We start from the raw sequence: 20,816 nt of genomic DNA, 5'->3' as shown, positions 1-20,816 counted from the left end.
GAACAAGTCAAATCAACAACACTCCTCTGCTCCTTCATCACTTCATCTTCACTTTTATCACTTTACAGTGTCTAGGAAGAATTAAAGCTGCAGATACAAATGTAAGTTTTCTCCTCATCAGCTCATCAGAACTAAACAAATGTAAATGTTTAATGTAAATGTAAAATGTAAAATGTAAAATGTAAATGTGAAATGCAATTGTTAAATGTCAATGTTAAATGTTAATGTAAATGTTAAATGTTAAATGTTCAATGTAAATGTAAATGTTTAATTTAAATGTAAATGTAAATGTAAATGCAAATGTTTAATTTAAATGTAAATGTAAATGTAAATGTAAATGTCAAATGTCAAATGTTAAATGTTAAATGTTAAATGTTAAATGTAAATGTTAAATGTTGAATTTAAATGTAAAAAGTTCAATGTTTAATGTAAAAGTTAAATGTAAATGTAAATGTAAATGTTAAATGTTAAATGTTAGATGTTAAATGTTAAATGTTAGATGTTAAATGTTAAATGTTAGATGTTAAATGTAAATGTGAAATGTTAAGTGTTAAATGTTAATTGTTAGATGTTAAATGTAAATGTGAAATGTGAAATGTTAAATGTTAAATGTTAAATGTTAAATGTTAATTGTTAGATGTTAAATGTAAATGTGAAATGTTAAGTGTTAAATGTTAAATGTCAAATGTTAGATGTTAGATGTTAAATGTAAATTTTAAATGTTAGATGTTAAATGTTTAATTTTAAGTGTTAAATGTTAGATGTTTAATGTAAATTTTAAATGTTAAATGTTAAATGTTAAATGTTAAATGTTAAATCTTGAATCTTAAATCTTAAATAGTAACTGTAAATGTAAAAAAGTAATGATTGATCCATCTTCAGAGCTGAGGTTATATCATAACCAAGCTGTGAGTTTTATGAAGCATGGGTATGATATGACTTTAGTTTGGAGCTTGAAACACGACTAACATCAACACTTTTATGACTTTACTCATTTACATTGTTTTTCACTTTAAAGTCAGTTTTCTTTGGGGCTATAAATATCTTTCTATGTTTATATGAAGCTGTTAGATTTGTATTGAGGGAACTCTCTGATTTTAATCCTTAAAGCAGCATGTGGAGAATGCTGTGTAATGTTTTGAGTATTAGATTTAGTATGTTCTTTCCTTGTTCTGTTGTGTTTTAGGTGGAGTTAGAGACACCTCCGGTGTTTACAGGACATGTTAAATAAATCACAACAGAACATAAAAATAAACTTCTTTTGATTTAAACTTTGTTTCAAGTTTCATTTTGATGTATGGACAAATAGACAATCATTTCTTCACCATAAGATTATAGTGTTGAACTTATTATTATTATTATTATTATTAATAATAATAATAATAATAATAATAATAATAATAATAATAATAATAATAATAATAATAAATAATAATAATAATAATAATAATAATATATTATTGTCGCCCATTAAACTTAAAGAGTCAATAATTCAGGATAAATTAATATAAAGAGCAAAGTTATTTGAAAATGATTCGTGGAGAAAACTGAAGCTGAGCTCTTACTCTTTTCCGGAAACCAGCAGAACTGTGTGAAAGACCTCCAGTGGTCTCTGGACCACAGATTGAGAAACACTGTTATGACCGTAGAAATGAAATAAAACACAACCCTCATAATTAATTATAATAAAATGATATCAACACAAAAACTGCTGCAACAACTTATGAGACATAATAGAGCATGGGAATGACCATCACACACTTCTATAATCATGCTATAAGCCAGGGGTCAGCAACCTGCGGCTCCGGAGCCTCTTTAGCTCCTCTCCAGTGGCTCCCTGTGGATTTTTTTAAAAAATTAGTGGAAATTAATAAATGTTTTTTGTTTACATTTTCATTTTTATTTATCATTGTTGTAGGTCTATGGTACGACGGTACAACGGAGTATTAGGGCCACATTGAGGGAAATTTTTTTATCTGAGATTTGGTGAATAAAGTCGGAATATTACAAGAATAAATTCATAGGTTTACGAGAAAAAAGTCGTAGTATTATAAAGTAGTAATTTTAAGTTATTTTGTTATTTTTTTCTTGTAAAGTTATGACTTTATTCTCGTAATATTACGACTTTCTTTCTTGTAAAGTTATGACTTTATTCTCGTAATATTACGACTTTATTCTGGAAATCTCAGATGTTTTTTCCCTCAATGTAGCCCTAATACTCCGTAGTACATTTGCTCTTTGGCCCTCACTGCATTAGACTTACATACTATATACTCAGACTATAAACTGTGTTACCTTCATCACAATGCTCAAATGTTTTGCGGCTCCAGACGGACATTTATTTTTTTTAATCTAAAATGGCTCTTTTGATAGTAAAGGTTGCTGACCCCTGGTCTAAGCCCTTATACACCCCACCCCCAAATCCCTCGCTTTGGGTCCCTCCCATCCCACCCACCCTAGACCTTGTGGACACGGAGAACAATTATATGAAGGATTTAATTGTAGTGATTGCTTGTTTCCAATGTGATATATTTTCTCTTTTTGCCAAGTGCACTTTCACAATTTATTTTTCTAATTAATTAATTAATGTACACAGTGCTGAGCTGCATCTCAAAGTTGGCCCGCCATCAGGTTTGATTTGGCCCGCCAGATGTTAGCAAATTATTTTTTTTTATCAAAAGACCCAAACGACTTTACTGTCTTTTGGAGGCTGTTCCAGGCTCGGGTTTATGGTTATAAGATAGTGGCATCATATGAAACTAGAAAACCTAAGGACTCCATTAGTACCAATCATGTCATGTTAGCTTGTCAGGAAGGATTCAAGATGTTTATTGTCACGCCGGTTGTACAGGTACAAACGTGTGAAATACTTTTTGCTGGGAAGCTCCATTAAAATAATAAATTATATTACATTTACATTTACATTATAATTACATTTACATTACAATTATAAAATGAAATACTATATACAAGGGCATATTAAGAACATATACAGGCATATTAAGAACATATGTGTTAAGAATATATACAGTATAAGATATATTTTTGTGTAAGAATGTATTGAATGAATTATCGATTTAAAAGTCTGATGGCCTGGGGGAAAAAACTGTTCCTCAGTCTGCTGGTGTGAGTCCTGGGGGTCCTGTATCTTCTACCAGAGGGCAGGAGGGAGAACAGGCTGTAGTGGGGGTGAGTGTTGTCCTTAATGACCCTCAGGGACTTCCTGAGGCACCGCTGGGTGTAAAGCTCCTGCAGGCTGGGCAGCTCGCACCCGGTGATGTGTTGGGCCAAGCGCACCACCCAGTGCAGCTGCCGTACCAGATGGTGAAGCAGCCTGTCAGGAGGCTCTCTATGGTGCCCCGGTAGAAGTCCCTGAGGATTTGTGGTATAGTCTGAAAGTCTTGAGTCGCCTCAGAGCGTACAGTCTCTGCTGGGTCTTCCTGACTACAGCGGTGGTGTGGGTGGCCCATGTCAAGTTCTTATGGATGTTGACACCCAGGTATTTAAAGGTGTCCACCCTCTCCACCGCTGTGCCGTTGATGGTGACTGGGGGGTGAGTGCAACCCCCCCTCCTGCAATCCACGATGACCTCCTTGGTCTTTGAGATGTTCAGGGAGAGGTGGTTGTTCTGACACCACTGTTCCAGGGTGGTTACCTCCTCCCTGTAAGCCATCTCGTCGCCAAAGGAGATCAACCCCACAACTGCTGTGTCATCCGCAAACTTCGCGATGGTGTTTGAAGCTCTTGTTGCCACACAGTCGTGGGTGTAGAGGGAGTACAGGAGGGGGCTGAGAACACAGCCCTGTGGCGCTCCTGTGCTTAGAGTCAGTGAAGTTGAGGTGAGGTTGTCGATTCTCACCACCTGGGGGCGTCCCGTCAGGAAGTCCACGATCCAGTCACACAGTGGTGTGTTCAGGCCAAGATCCTTTAGCTTACTGACGAGCCTGGAGGGGACTATGGTGTTGAACGCTGAGCTGTAATCCACGAACAGCATCCTCACATAGGTGTCCCTTTCTTCCAGGTGGGAGAGGGCGGTGTGTAGGACGTGGGCGATGGCGTCCTCTGTGCCTCTGTTTGGGCGGTATGCAAATTGTAGGGGGTTGAGTGTTGGAGGAAGCATCTAAAGTTGGGCTAAATGTTGGTGGGGAAAAACTGGCATGGCCATTTGCCAAGGTGTCCCTTGACCTCTGACCTCAAGATATGTGACTAAAAATGGGTTCTATGGCTACCCACAAGTCTCCCCTTTACAGACATGCCCACTTTATAATAATCCTATGCAGTTTGGGGGAAAACATGCAGTTCTTTGAATTCAGTATACATGTGTTATTTTTACCTATTCTAAAAATGGTGTATTTTAATATTTCTACATACTGGGGTCCCTAAACAGTCTTGGAAATGCATAAATTGTATAAATGACCCCAATTGTATTCAGCAGGTGGGTTTTAAAGGGCTAACTATGTAAAACATATTCAATTAAGGGAACTTGGGATCCTAATATCATTTTGCATCTTAATAATACAATAAAATAGGTGTTTAATTTCCCCGTGGCCCAACATTGAGTTCCAGTTTTGGCCCTCCAAGGGAAAAGTTTGGGCACCCTAGAGACCCCCTGTACCCCCCTAAGGAAGACTAGACCGGGTCTAAGTGGTCTCAGGGGGGTATTTATGACAATAGGAGGCGGTAGTGCAGCTTAACACTGGATCCCAGCAGACATAAAACCGGAAAAGGAGAAGCAGAAGAAGAAGAAGAAGCAGAGCGGCGCTCTGTGTGAAGCGCTCCCCCATTCTGACGGAGCGGAACTAATGTTGTCCTGCCCGTGTGTTTCCTGCCGGGACATGATCGTGGTTGCACGCGGGAAGCCTGTGCGAGATGGCGGTCGACACACAGACCGTGTAGGACTCCCTCAGCTCCGCCGTGTTGCTCAACTCTCTGCCTTATCTCAGCCCAGCTTCTGACGCCCAGCCATGGAGGGGGGCAAACCGAACCTGTCTCTGGTCTACCAGGCGGTCCAGGCCCTGTACCACGACCCGGACCCGGCCGGCAAGGAGCGAGCGTCCGTGTGGCTCGGAGAGCTGCAGAGATCGGTAAGAGAAAATGGGGAGAGGCCGGTGAGAGAGCGGAGCCTGGGGAGAACCGGCGGTGTGGAGGACTAGAGGTGCTGAGGTGGACTCAATGCGGTCTACCTGGACCGGGTTTTAGTCTGCTAGCTGGTCTACAGAGGACAGCGGAACCCGAACTGCGCAGTCTCAGAGGAGCCGCAGCTTCACGGTAGCATCATAGCTAAGCTAAGCTAGCTAAATGAATGGATCCAAACAGCGACTGTTAACTGTTAGCGGAGATGTGTAGCGTCGTTAGCGGTCCGTCATCAGGTCACCACGGCAACAGAACCGCGGTGTTGTTAATAGCAACGTGTTTAAAACGCGTGTATTCAGACGGAGACGGAGCTGCTGTGTGTTTGAGTCTCAGAGGAGTTCAGCAGAGGCCCACTGTGCTAGCTCTGTTAGCATGCTAGCACGGCTAATAGCACTGCTGCAGTAAAGTTCAGTGTCTGACTTCATCACACGAGTCAAACAGGTTAGTTAGACCCGCTATAGTGGCCGCTGACTCGGGCCTGGCTCTGGTCAACGAGGCCAGGAGGGCCCTAAACCAGACTGCAGTAAAAAAATGTCACATTTGAGCTTTCCTGCATGGTAAACGCTGCTCTCCACTGGGTTAGCTGATCTGATCCTCGGAGAGACTGTTAGACTACCACATCTGTGATCCGGCACCGAGCCCAGACCATCAAGGTGGTCCCTGAGGGGTTCACACTAATCATCTGTTTGGTGGGACTTTATGATCAGGAAGTGTTGGTATCAGGGCGTGGCTGAAACCAGACCAGGTCTGGGTTCAGGTTCACACTCGTGACTTCTGTTTACTGCTGTTTTACTGCTGTGGTGGTGTTTGTTTTCATCAGAGTCAGTCTGATGGATCTGGTTCAGCAGATTCTGGTCCTCGTGTGACCAACAGGCTACATTGGGACATTAAGAAATCCCACATCAACCAGTGTAACCCTTACTTCAGGTTCAGGTCTACAGTCAGGTCTCCTTGGATCCTGTCCAGACCTGTTGGAGGTCTGCTGGAAACACAGATGTTACTTTATGTTTTGGTGGTTTGTTGGACTTGAGAGCAGAAACCCAGACCAGGATCGGAGTCCGGGTTTTAGATTAGAGACTGTGCTGGTAGCTTCATATTCAGGAACATACAAATATAATGAAACCTGGTGGTGTGAAGGGGCCCAGGTCTGACCAGGTCTAATCAGGTCTAATCAGGTCTGATCAGGTCTGACCAGGTCTAATCAGGTCTAATCAGGTCTGATCAGGTCTGACCAGGTCTGAACAGGTCTGATCAGGTCTGAAGTCTGAGAGAATATGAAACCACAGAAGAAGTCATGAACAACAACATCCTGTCCTAGTGATCAGTGGTTCCCAACCTGAGGGGACAATGACATGTTCTCCTTCATGTCAATTCATAATAATAATAATAATAACAATAACAATAATGATAAAAACTTCGTGTTCAGTACTTTTCTTAACAAACTACAGTCATTTTACAGAGAAAAACTAATAATAAAAGCAAAGATTATTATTTTTATCATTATTGTTGTTGTTAATATTATTATAATTGATATTATAATTATTATCATTATTATTATCTTCATTATTACCGTTATTATTAATATCATTATTATTACCATTAATGTTATTATTATTAATAATAATATAATGTTTTAAGAAAGATGCTCCAGATGTGTTTTTAAGTCTGGGGGGTCTACCTGGTCTGAGTAAACGGCTGTGGTCCAGGCCAGAGCAAATATAATGCAGAGAAATGACGACTAATAATAAAGTTTGCAGTGAGCTTCTCAGGTGTAATGACATCACTTCCTGTCCCACAGATGTACGCATGGGAGATCTCCGATCAGCTGCTGCAGCTCAAACAGGACGTGGAGTCGTGTTACTTTGCTGCTCAGACGATGAAGATGAAGATCCAAACGTCCTTCTTCGAGCTTCCACCCGAGACCCACAATGCACTGCGAGACTCGCTGCTGACCCACATCCAGAACCTCAAAGACCTGTCGCCCATCATCGTCACACAGGTAACACGTCTCACCTGCTGGTGGTAGAGGTGTAATGGTGACCATGAGTCACAGTCAAAAGTACAGCATCAGGAACATCTGGTGAACTATTTTATTATTATAATAATAATAATAATAATAATAATAATAATAATAATAATAATAAGGAACATCTGGTGAACTATTTTATAATAACAACCAGGAACATCTGGTGAACTATTTTATTATAAAAATAAGGAACATCTGGTGAACTGTTATAATAACAACCAGGAACATCTGGTGAACTATTTTATTATAACAATCAGGAACATCTGGTGAACTATTTTATTATAACAATCAGGAACATCTGGTGAACTGTTTTATTATAACAATCAGGAACATCTGGTGAACTATTTTATTATAACATGTTATAATAAAAACCAGGAACATCTGGTGAACTATTTTATTATAACATGTTATAATAAAAATCAGGAACATCTAGTGAACTATGTTATTATAACAATCAGGAACATCTGGTGAACTGTTATTATAACAATAAGGAACATCTAGTGAACTATTTCATTATAACAATAAGGAACATCGTCACACAGGTAACACGTCTCACCTGCTGGTAGTAGAACCGTTACTGTAACATTACTCCAACGTTAGTGTAATGTTGCTGTAATGTTACACTAACATTCCTGTAATGTTACAGTAAGGTTCCTGTATAGTTCCTGTAACATTCCTGTAATGTTCCTGTAATGTTACAATAAGGTTCCTGTAATGTTCCTGAAACATTCCTGTAATGTTCCAGTAAGGTTCCTGTAATGGTCTGTACCTAGAGTGTAAACAGTCTCTCTGTGACTCTGTAACTGTAACTCATGTTATAACATCAGGTTCATGTTTCACAACCTGACGAGGGTCAACAGCTGATCACTTGACCTCATGTTACCATGACAACATTATGGGATCGTTTCTGATCAATGAAACCTTGAATCTGACAGATACTGAACAGTGAGAACTGAAGGTGTGAATACTGAACAGCTGTTAAAGTAACCAGGTACGAACCAAGGCCTATGGAAAGGAGGCTGGGTCACAGGCGGACATGGGTCTTGAGGTATGGGGTATAACACATGCGCAGTGTAACTGAAGCTGCGGTCGTGCGTTGCAATTGGCTCAAATTCGGCGAGTGCAGGCCAGATTTGACTGCGCATGTGTAATACCCCCTTAGATATGAGGCGTGACCCAGCTTCCTCTCCATAGGCCTTGGGACGAACCAGGAACTTCATGAACTCTGTTCTGACACGTTTCAACGGGAAGTGTTTTCTTGCTAGTTCCACTCATTGGTTGCATCAGCTGCTGGTTTCACAGTTTACAACAGAGACAAAACAAGAAGGAAGTCTTTATAGTATATATAATGAGTCATCATTTTATTAATAATTTATATAAGTCTTTAAAGTTTATATAAGTATTTATAATGAGTAATAATTTAATTTAGAATTGATATATGTTTTTAAGGTTTATATAAGTATTTATAATAAGTAATAATTTAATTAATAATTGATATATGTCTTTAAGGTTGATATAACTGAGTATCATCAGACCTGAACAGAGCTGAAGAGGAGGTCTGCTTGTATTTATCCAGTAAATGAAAGTGTTTAAATCACTTAATTGATCTTGTTTTTGTTGATTTGTTTTCTCAGCTGGCTTTAGCCATAGCAGATCTCGCCCTTCAGATGGCTTCGTGGAAAGGATGTGTTCACACGCTCATAGAAAAGTAAGAATTCACACAACCAAACAACTGAATGATTACATAAAGTGCATGTTTTTGACTGTAGGCAGGAACTACAAATATGGACGCCGGATCAGTCAACAGATAACTGTTACAGCTTTGTTTGGTTCCAAAAACACTCATTGATGGTCATAGACGTGTTTCACACCTGCACTGGGGTTTTAAAGCATCTACAGGACGATTACCAGTAACTTTCCCACCTGCAGGATGTTTACCAGTAACTTTCACACCTGCAGGACGTTTACCTGTAACTTTCACACCTGCTGGACGTTTACCAGTAACTTTCACACCTGCGGGACGTTTACCTGTAACTTTCACACCTGCAGTGAGATTTGACAGACAGGTGTACATGTTTGTGTTTGTAAAAACAGATTCAGATATTGACGTTCTGACTCACCTGTCCATGTCTCCGCCCCCCCTCTCAGGTACAACAATGACATCAGCTCGATGCCCTTCCTCATAGAGATTCTCACTGTGCTACCGGAGGAAGTCCACAGTCGATCTCTACGAATCGGAGCCAATCGTAGGACAGAAATCATCGAGGATCTGGCGTATTACTCCAGCACTGTCGTCACTTTGCTGGTTAGTTTCACTCTTTTTCAGCTATGCTGGATAACGTTCCAACCGCACTGTCCTTCACCTGTGCAGTGGGCAGGCCGCCGCTCATTGGCTGTAGATATACTAACGTTATATTCTACGTTACATGGGTGCAGATATACTAACGTAGTCTACGCTACATGGATGGTGGATAACGGTACAATCGCACTGTCCTTCACCTGTGCAGCGGGCAGGCCGCCGCTCATTTGCTGTAGATATACTAACGTTATAGTCTACGTTACATGGATGCAGATATACTAACGTAGTCTACGTTACATGGATGGTACTGTTAACTATTAATAATAAAACTATTAACCATTAATAGTAAAACTATGAACTATTGATGGTAAAACTATGATCTATTAATAGTACACCTATTAATAGGAAAACTGTTTACTATTAATAGTAAAACGGTTTACTATTTATAGTAAAACTATGAACCATTTATAGTAAAAGTATGCACTATGAATAGTAACACTGTGAACTATTAATAGTAAAACTGTTAACTATTTACAGTAAAACGTATTACTCCAGCACCGTCGTCACTTTGCTGGTTATTTTCACTCTTTTTCTCTTTTTAAAGAATAGTAAAACTATTCATAGTAAAACTATTAATGGTAAAACTTAACTAAAAGGTTAGAATAGTAACATAATTCAGTATTTTTTCATATCTAAATCTACCCAGTTACCTACCTCTAACGGTAAAGTTTGTCTCTGGTGTACTCTTCCTGAAGAGTGTATTTCACCACATTTTCATCACATCAGAACTTTAAAATTACAAATGAAAGTGTTTTCTTTCCTTTACGCGTCTAAAATAATTTTCACTGGGATATATATTCCAGGTTACCTTCTACCTCGTCTGCTTCTTAAAATTGTTTGATTGTCTGTGTTTTTGTTTGAGATCTCCAGTCTTTGATTTGTTGTAATGTCAGACAGTGAGTGCAGTTTGTGGTGTAAACACCAGGGACAATGATGGCAACAAGACCACGGTCTTTATCGTTCTGTCGCTGACACGTAAATGAGTATCTCAGACTGAAACAGTAATAATCCTGACTCTATTGTTTCTATTTTGTTGTAGACGTCGTGTGTGGAGAAGGCGGGTAGCGATGAGAAGATGCTCATCAAGGTCTTTCGCTGTTTGGGCAGCTGGTTCAACCTGGGAGTCCTGGACAGTAACTTCATGGCCAGTAACCAGCTGCTCATGGTCCTCTTCCAAGTCCTGGTGAGAGTCACACGTTTATACTGATCTGACAGGTTTACAGGGACGTCCGCTTCCTGTTTACATCAAGGATCGTCATGCATCATCTAAAAGTATGTATGAAACCGTCACATTCCTTACAAGGCAGCGTTCTATCTGTGATTCCACAGCAGAGGGATGAAACATCTACCAACCTCCACGAGTCGGCGTCCGACTGCGTCTGCTCGGCTCTTTACGCCATAGAAAATGTGGAGACCAACATGGCGTTAGCTCTGCAGCTCTTCCAGGGCGTTCTGACGCTGGAGACGGCGTATCACATGGCCGTGGCCCGGGAAGACCTTGACAAGTGAGGACACGCATGAGATGGTTTTGTGACTGTGTTGCTGAGTGTACGATCGGTGCTAACAGTTTGATTTGTGCCCCTCAGAGTGCTGAACTACTGCAGGATCTTCACCGAACTCTGCGAGACATTTTTAGAGACGACCGTCAGGAGTCCAGGCCAAGGTATGGGAGACCTGAGGACACTGGAGCTGCTGCTGATCTGTGCAGGACACCCGCAGTATGAGGTACGGAAATAACCACAACACCAGTACACTGACACTACAACACCCGCAGTACATGGTACGGAAATAACCACAACACCAGTACACTAATACTACAACACCCGCAGTACGAGGTACAGAAATAACCACAACACCAGTACACTAATACTACAACACCCGCAGTACAGGGTACGGAAATTACCACAACACCAGTACACTAATACTACAACACACGCAGTACAAGGTACGGAAATAACCACAACACCAGTACACTGACACTACAACACCCGCAGTACAAGGTACGGAAATAACCACAACACCAGTACACTAATACTACAACACCCACAGTACGAGGTACAGAAATAACCACAACACCAGTACACTGACACTACTACTAGATCTCCTTTAACTAGTGATAATAATCCTTGGTCCTGGTCTCCATGTGTTCTGGTCTTTGTTCTGATCCAGGTTGTAGAGATCTCCTTGAACTCGTGATAATAACCCTTTGTCCTGGTCTCCCTGTGTTCTGGTCTTTGTTCTGATCCAGGTTGTAGAGATCTCCTTTAACTTCTGGTACCGTCTCGGAGAACATCTGTATAAAATAAATGACGCAGCTCTCCACACCATCTTCAGACCGTACATCCAGAGACTTCTGCACTGTTTGGCCCGACACTGTCAACTGGATCCAGACCACGTAAGTCACCTGATCAGGTCTACAGAGAACCACCTATAACTGATGAAATCCTCAACCAGAACTTAATTAGTCTGGCTTTATTATCCCATCATTTTTTGGGAGAAACGCTGATGTGAATGGTCTAACTGTGTAAATTGCTCTGACCCGACAGGAGGGGATCCCAGAGGACACCGATGATTTTGGGGAGTTCAGGATGAGAGTCTCTGACCTCGTTAAAGACGTCATTTTTCTGGTTGGATCCATGGAGTGTTTCTCTCAGGTAACCTCGGCTTTAATCCACAACACAAGGCTGGTATTCTATTGAGTGAACATGTGCATAGATTATGTTCTTAAATGTTCTCCTCTGTTTGTTCTCAGTCATGTTCTACTTCAAAAGACGTTCTCTGTTTGTTCTCAGTTTTATTCTACGTTAAAAGACGTTCTCAGTTTTATTCTACGTTAAAAGACGTTCTCTGTTTGTTCTCAGTTATATTCTACTTTAAAAAACGTTCTGTTGGTTCTCAGTTATATTCTGCTTTAAAAGAAGTTCTGTTTGTTCTCAGTTATATTCTATGTTAAAAGACGTTCTCTGTTTGTTCTCAGTTATATTCTACGTTAAAAGAAGGGAATCCTTCCTGGGAGGTGACGGAAGCTGTTCTATTCATCATGGCTGCGATCGCTAAAAGTGTTGATCCGTGAGTATCTGAAGATTCGTTTTATCATCAAAACGTTGTTTCCTTCAGTACGGGATGAAAATATTGAGAGAATACTGAAACATGTTAAAGATACCAGTTGTTCCACTAACCCTAATCCTCCTGCCGTGTGGTTCTCTTGCTGTAACATTTGTATAAACTGATTATCTCTCTTTGAATCTGTTACTGTCAGAGAGAACAACCCGACGCTGTCAGGAACACATTTCATTAATACATTTAAAGTTAAAATCAGTTTGTGTTTATCTTTCAGAGAGAACAACCCGACGCTCTCGGAGGTGTTGCAGCAGGTGGTTTTACTTCCGGAAAGCGTCCATATGGCGGTTCGTTATACGAGCATCGAGCTGGTCGGAGAGATGAGTGAGGTCGTGGACAGAAACCCAAGATTTCTCGGTACGAGTTCATGATTTCAAACTAAATCCTGCTGCTGGTTGTGGTTCAGACGGATGTTTTAATGGTCTGACCTAATCACATTCAGACCTGCAACTGTTGTTTTCAATGAATGAGAGAAACGTCATCTACTTCCATATAAAATATTGCATATTATAATATTATGTATCCTTGATTGTTTGTAAAAGGGAACCTATCTATATTGTCTTGGTTCTGTGAGGTGGACCTTTTATTTTTTAAACTCTGACTCTGTATTTCCTCTTCCTGTCAGACCCCGTGTTGAACTATCTGATGAAAGGTCTCAGAGAGAAAACTCTGGCGTCAGCAGCAGCGAAGGCAATCCACAACATCTGTTCAGTGTGCAGAGATCACATGGCTCAACACTTCCAGGGTCTGCTGGACATCGCTCGCGCCCTCGACTCCTTCGCCCTGTCCACTGAGGCCGCTGTAGGACTGCTTAAAGGTACGTTAGTACACCTGTAATACACCCGTAGTGACACCATCAGGTCAATACACCTGTAGTGACATCATCAGGTCAATACACCTGTAGTGACATCATCAGGTCAGTACACCTGTAATGACATCATCAGGTCAATACACCTATAGTGACATCATCAGGTCAATACACCTGTAGTGACATCATCAGGTCAATACACCTGTAGTGACATCATCAGGGCAGTACACCTGTAATGACATCATCAGGTCAATACACCTGTAGTGACATCATCAGGTCAGTACACCTGTAGTGACATCATCAGGTCAATACACCTGTAGTGACATCATCAGGTCAGTACACCTGTAGTAACATCACCAGGTCAATACACCTGTAGTGACATCACCAGGTCAATACACCTGTAGTGACATCACCAGGTCAATACACCTGTAGTGACATCACCAGGTCAATACACCTGTAGTGACATCACCAGGTCAATACACCTGTTGTGACATCATCAGGTCAATACACCTGTAGGCTCAGAGCCGTGTCAACACACACACACACACACACACACACACACACATACACACACATACACATATATATATATATATATATATAACAATGAGTCTGTTTATTTACCTTTACAGGTACAGCTCTGGTCCTGGCTCGTCTTCCTCTGGAGAAGATCGCAGAGTGTCTCAGTGATCTCTGTGCTGTTCAGGTCATGGCTCTAAAAAAGGTCAGTCACCTGTCTGTCCCCCTCACCTGTCTGTCCTCCTCACCTGTCTGTCCTCCTCACCGGTATGTCCCCCTCAACGGTCTGCCTCCCTCACCTGTCTGTCCCCCTCAACGGTCTGCCTCCCTCACCTGTCTGTCCTCCTCACCGGTATGTCCCCCTCACCTGTCTGTCCCCCTCACCTGTCTTTACGACAGAATAAAAGCACAAATATTCAAACTAAAACCAGAGTTTTGGGGTTTTCTTTTCAGCTTTTGGCTGAAGAATCTACAAACGGTAAATCAGCTGATCCCACCGTCTGGCTTGACCGACTGGCTGTTATCTTCAGGTGAGTTTCCCTGTCAATTTACCTGTAATCAAATTTCCAACTATATTTGAATTCAGGAAGCAGCAGAAGGTGAATGCGTTCATAAATTTTGTTTGTTTTTCCTACAGACACACAAACCCCATTGTTGAGAACGGACAGACTCACCCCTGTCAGAAAGTCATTCAGGAGGTAAAACATCTGAGCTCACCTGAACTCACCTGCTGTATATTTACACATTAACAAATTATTTCATTAAGAAATAACCTCAATCATGTGACCTACCTGTAGATCCGATCACATATGTTAAGTGATACGTTTTACCTGTGATTTCACTTGTATAAGTATTTTACGTCTTACCTGCGTCTTGTGACTGGTCATGTGACTCACCTGTAGATCAAATAATGTATTTTATAAACATATCTTACCTATAGATATACAGTATATCTTACCTGTGCCATGTGGCTCACCTGTAGATCAGATAATGTATTTTATGACCATATCTTACCTGTAGATATGGATCTTACCTGTATCATGTGACTCACCTGTAGATCAGATGATCTATTTTATGAACATATCTTACCTGTAGATATGAATCCTATCTGTATCCTGTGACTCACCTGTAGATCTGGCCAGTGCTGTCGGAGACTCTGAACACTCATCAGGCTGATAACAGGATTGTGGAGAGATGCTGTCGCTGTCTCAGGTTCGCTGTACGATGTGTCGGGAAAGGCTCCGCATCCCTGCTGCAGCCGCTCGTTACTCAGGTGAGACACACCTGGGCTGGTTTATTTTTCTGATATGTAATGAAAAGAGCTGAGGAGGACTGATTTGGATTTCATGATCACTGATTGATCATGAAATCCAATCAGTCCTCCTCAACTCTTTTCTGATGTGTAATGAAAAGAGTTGACGAGGACTGATTGGATTTCATGATCAATCAGTGATGTTAAAGCCAGTCATATCTCTTCTGTTAGTTCAGGTGATAAAAACACACCGTAAGAACTAAAGTTAGAGAATTATTACCTTTCTTACTGTCGTTCACGTGTTAGTTTTAACAGACATGTTCACGTGTTAGCTTTAACAGACATGTTCATGTGTCAGTTTTAAAACATGTCATTGATTTTTCTGTTTGGATGTTTGGTGTCATCAGATGGTGAGTGTGTACCAGGTGTATCCACACTCCTGCTTCCTCTACCTTGGCAGCATTCTGGTGGACGAGTATGGCATGGAGGAGGGTTGCAGGCAGGGACTGCTTGATATGTTACAGGTAAACACAACACACCTGTAGACCAGGTAAACGCACCAACACAATGATGATGATGATGATGATGATGATGATGATGATGATGATGGTGACTACCTCCTCCTCCAGGCTCTGTGTATGCCGACCTTCCAGCTGTTGGAGCAGCAGAATGGTCTGAGGAATCATCCTGACACCGTAGATGACCTGTTCAGACTGGCCACCAGGTGAGTCTGCAGGTTCACCTGAATAGATTTATCTACTGAAGTTTGATTCAGGAACATCCTCTGACATCTACCTGTCTACTACCTGTATATCTACCTGTCTACTACCTGTATATCTACCCGACTTCTCCCTGTATATCTACCCGACTTCTACCTGTATATCTACCTGACATCTACCCGTCTCTTTGTCTGTTCAGGTTTGTTCAGAGGAGTCCCGTCACTTTACTCAGCAGCAGCATCATCGTTCACATCATCCAGTGCGCAATCGCTGCCACCTCATTGGACCACCGAGACGCCAACTGCAGCGTCATGAAGTTTGTCAGAGACCTCATTCACACCGGAGTCGCTAACGACGTGAGTCAGCAGAAATAAACAGATTAAGAGTATTGACCCTGCTGACCCTGCTGACCCTGCTGACCCTGCTGACCCTTCTCACTCTACTGACTCTACTGACTCTACTGACTCTACTGACTCTACTGACCCTACTGACCCTACTGACTCTACTGACTCTACTGACTCTACTGATGTCCACTGTCTTCTCTCTGGACCATGAACACGATTATAATGTCTGTCTTCTGTCCCTAACCCTCTAACCTTGTCCTCTGTCTGCAGCACGAGGAGGACTTTGAGGTGAGGAAGCAGCTGATTGGTCAGGCTATGGAGCAGCACGGTCAGCAGCTCGTCACTCAGCTGATGCACTCGTGTTGTTTCTGTCTGCCGCCGTACACGCTGCCGGACGTCGCCGAGGTGCTGTGGGAGGTCATGATGTTCGACAGACCCGTGAGTAGAAAGAGCAGCAGCTTTCTCAGGTGTGTCGCCGCTCGTTCCCCAGGTGTGTCTAAACTCTGTGTGTGTTTTGTTTCAGACGTTCTGTCGCTGGTTAGAAAATTCTCTGAAAGGTTTACCGAAGGAGACGTCAGGAGGAGCCGTGACCGTCACTCACAAACAGCTGACTGATTTCCACAAACAGGTCACCAGGTGAGACACCAGCAACAACAACAACAACAAACAACTTACAGTGTTCCACTGACCGCTGGATTGTTTGACTCTCATGAGTCACATCACGGCTTCTCATCAGCTGCCAAACCAGCCCTCATTAATATGAAAAGATGAACTAACGTAGTTGGACCAGAAAATGACCAAATGGTTCTGTTCAGGTGTTTTATTACAAACAGGGGGGACAGAGACGGCTGTCTGTAACCATAGAGATAACATCTTTCACACCTGTTTGTGTTTCTTCTTCTCTTCAGTGCTGAGGAGTGTAAACAGGTGTGTTGGGCCATCAGAGAGTTCACCAGACTGTTCCGATAGCTGCAACCTTCACACAACACCAGGTAACCGTTCACACCGGTCACTGTTCACACAACACCAGCTAACTGTTCACACAACACCAGGTATGAGTTCATACTACACCAGGTAAGTGTTCAAACTACACCAGGTAAGTGTTCAAACTACACCAGGTCACTGTTCACACTACACCAAGTAACTGTTCACACTACACCAGGTAACCGTTCACACTACACCAGGTAACCGTTCACACTACACCAGGTAACTGTTCACACTACACCAAGTAACTGTTCACACTACACCAGGTAACTGTTCACACTACACCAAGTAACTGTTCACACTACACCAAGTAACTGTTCACACTACACCAAGTAACTGTTCACACTACACCAGGTCACTGTTCACACTACACCAGGTAACTGTTCACACTACACCAAGTAACTGTTCACACTACACCAGGTAACTGTTCACACTACACCAAGTAACTGTTCACACTACACCAGGTAACTGTTCACACTACACCAGGTAACTGTTCACACTACACCAGGTAACTGTTCACACTACACCAAGTAACTGTTCACACTACACTGATAACATTTTGATGCCAACGTTCATCACTGAAACATTGTTTCTCTAACAAACTGATGATAGAGGACACACACCTGTCCATCAGGTGTGTGTCCTCTATCAGGACATTTAATGATGTTGAGGAGTGAAGCAGTGATCCAGATGTTGAGGAGTGAATCAGCTGTTGTCTCTTCTTCTTCTTCAGGTTAAATCTTTTGTTGACCAACATTCAGAGGTGACGGCAAAAAGCTGCGACTGCAGACGAGGATCCAAAGGGACGAGATGAAGATGATGAAGATGATGGAGATGGTGGAGATGGTGATGGAGGAGGAAGGACATTGAATGTGAAAAAGGACGAATCACTCTGATGGACTGACAGAGTGAGGACTGATTGGACAGACTGAGTCCTCCACCCCGACCCCCGACCTCACCTGACCTCACCTACAGTAGGTGTCAGGTGGGCGGGGTCGGGTCCAGCAGGTGGGCGGGGTCTGGACTAGGGGTCAGGAGTTCACTAAGTGAACCGATGCGGATCAGTCCTGCTGGATCTTCATCGGTAATCAATCGGAGGACGTGCCTGGCCAACAGTTTTTAAGAGAAGATTTATTTTTGGGACTTTGGTCGTGATGTTTTTTGTCCGTGCCATACAAAGAGCCAAAAGATTTCCCATGATGCTCTTGGCTGAGCGGCTGCCTGTAGAGGCTTAATGCTGGAGGATTTGGCGTCACCTTTGACCTTTTTAACTTTGGTTGACTTTTAGTTGTTTTTCCACAAAGTGAGACAGAGTGAACTCTGGGTAATGAGACGGAGAGACTGACACCATGACATCATCGGTGATGTAGCCTTGTTGTAAACAATAAAAAACAAAACAACGGAAACAACAGATATGTCTGCTTTAGTGTTTTAATCGTCTGATCCAGATCCTGTCTGGATGTGTCTCACTGTGTATCAGGAGGTGTGAAAATGAACCAGACTGTCAGTCCTGAAGGACAAATATCACCTTTGTTTAATCGTCCAGGTAAGTGTTTGAGTGTGCGGAAGTGAGGGTTGGCGGTATGGAGCCTCTGAAGAGTTTCTGAACTGTCAGAGCTGCTGGGTTCCTGAGAGACCAGTAGACGGCTCAGATACTCAGAGACCAGATCCTGCTGCTTGCAATCGCCGCCACCAGCAGCATGACCTCTGACCTCGGCGTGGACGGGTCACAGCTGGATGTCGGCGTGCCGAAGGAGAAGCTGGAGAAGGTGAAGCTGCTGCTGGCGGCTCAGAGGAACCCGGACCAGAACATCCAGAACCTGGCCGAGACCCAGGCGGAGCTGGGCGGAGACAAGCCTCTGCGTTCTACCAGCAGGAGCTGCGGCATATGTGTATTTATATATACATATACATACTGTATGTGTGCGTAAATAAATGTGTATATGTGTCTGTGTGTGTGTATGTATATTTATATATATATATATTTATATGTACGTATATACAGAGAAATATTTACAGAGAAAAGTTGCGTGTTTTACTAACAAATGACTAAACGATTATCACAATATTTGTCAATTAATTTAGTGCTGATGGACTAATTGATTGACTATTGATTACAGATTTCTGGTCATGATGTTTGAGCTGGAGGAAAAATCAAGAGGTCACCAGAAGAGAATCATCAGTGGAACAGAAGTATCTGGACTATTGTGGACAGAATCTTAGTCAAATCTGTCCTTCGTAGACTTGTACCCAATGTATTACTGTAATATTTTGTATTACAGTGTAATGCCACATGATGGCGCGTAATGCTGTGTCATGACCTGTAATGATGTGTAATGCAATATATTGACGTGTCATGAAGTGTCATGACGTGTAATACAGTGTGATGACCTATAATGCCGTGTCATGATGTGCCATGCAGTGTAATGCCGAGTCATGCAGTGTAATGCCGAGTCATGATGCAAAATGCTGAGTCATGATGTGTAATGCAGTGTCATGACGCATCATGATGCATAATGCATTCTAATGCTGTGTAACGCTCTGTAATGACGCGTAATGACTTGTAATGCAGTGTAATGACGTGTAATGACATGCAATGACGCATAATGCCGTGTAATGACGCAAAATGCCGAGTCATGACGTGAAATGCCGAGTCATGACGCAAAATGCCGAGTCATGACGCGAAATGCCGAGTCATGACGCGTAATGCCAAGTCATAATGTGTAATGCAGTGTCGTGACGCGTAATGCATTGTAATGATGCGTAATGCAGTTTAATGCATTGTAATGATGCGTAATGCAGCGGAATGCAGTGGAATGCAGTGGAATGATGCGTAATGCTGTGTATTTCCCGGTAAGTAAAAATGTAAAAACAACAGCATGTATGAAAGAATACTGCAGCGGTGTTTAATGAAATCCTGAATACAGAGTTATCTGACTGTTTCATGGTCATTGAACATGTCGGAAGCTAAAGGACAGATCTGGATCTTAATCCAACAAGCTGATATTATAATACTTCAGCCTGTTGGGTGTAAAATGTTTCCTTGTTGAGCTGCGGTGGAGAGAAACATAACATGAAGGTTTGATGTCGGGACCAAACATCAGAAACAAACCTGCACACCACTTTCAGGAGGAAGAACTTTAAAGGTTCTCTGTACAATATCCAGACCATTAATATATCATCATCATCATCATCATCAACAAGCTGTTAGCACCATTAGCTTCCAGCCATCGCTATATTGAGAGTCGTATGGAGGCAATAGAAATGCTCTCAATCTCACATTCAGTGCCTTTACCTCACCTCAACACTTCCTTTAAAGCTGAGCTGAGACCAGCTGACTAACTCTGGTTCTCAGCGGACAACATTTAGTTTTTTAACTAAAGTGAAAAGTTGAAAACCATTTGAATCTTTAACATGATCAGAGTGACGGGTCCAGGGCCCCTGGATGTGTCGATCAGGGGACGTTGGGGGTCCAGTGCCCCTGGATGTGTCGATCAGGGGACGTGGGGGGTCCAGGGCCCCTGGGTGTGTCGATCAGGGGACGTCGTGGGT

At 42.1% G+C, this 20,816-nt stretch overlaps 1 protein-coding gene across 2 annotated transcripts; it reads left to right on the top strand.

Moving 5' to 3' along the window:
• Positions 1 to 4,733: 4,733 nt before the first annotated feature.
• On the top strand, positions 4,734 to 18,675 carry tnpo3 (transportin 3). 2 transcript variants are annotated; one of them, XM_037760286.1, is made up of 23 exons: positions 4,734 to 5,084; positions 6,932 to 7,132; positions 8,794 to 8,867; positions 9,308 to 9,464; positions 10,558 to 10,701; positions 10,848 to 11,023; positions 11,105 to 11,243; positions 11,767 to 11,913; positions 12,065 to 12,172; positions 12,496 to 12,587; positions 12,856 to 12,995; positions 13,264 to 13,455; positions 14,079 to 14,170; positions 14,419 to 14,495; positions 14,603 to 14,663; positions 15,098 to 15,238; positions 15,625 to 15,741; positions 15,847 to 15,941; positions 16,136 to 16,292; positions 16,551 to 16,718; positions 16,804 to 16,916; positions 17,189 to 17,272; positions 17,998 to 18,675. In XM_037760286.1, exons 1-22 carry the CDS (start codon positions 4,965 to 4,967, stop codon positions 17,247 to 17,249), a joined length of 2,772 nt encoding a protein of 923 aa, XP_037616214.1. In that variant the 5' UTR covers positions 4,734 to 4,964; the 3' UTR covers positions 17,250 to 17,272; positions 17,998 to 18,675. The 2 variants fall into 2 exon arrangements, with proteins under 2 accessions (XP_037616214.1, XP_037616215.1); XM_037760287.1 differs by lacking the exon at positions 4,734 to 5,084 and adding an exon at positions 5,430 to 5,574.
• Positions 18,676 to 20,816: the final 2,141 nt, after the last annotated feature.

This window comes from Sebastes umbrosus, chromosome 23 (genome assembly GCF_015220745.1).
Source record: "Sebastes umbrosus isolate fSebUmb1 chromosome 23, fSebUmb1.pri, whole genome shotgun sequence".
Classification (NCBI taxonomy): domain Eukaryota; kingdom Metazoa; phylum Chordata; class Actinopteri; order Perciformes; family Sebastidae; genus Sebastes; species Sebastes umbrosus.
This window is presented reverse-complemented; position numbering and strand designations above follow the sequence as displayed.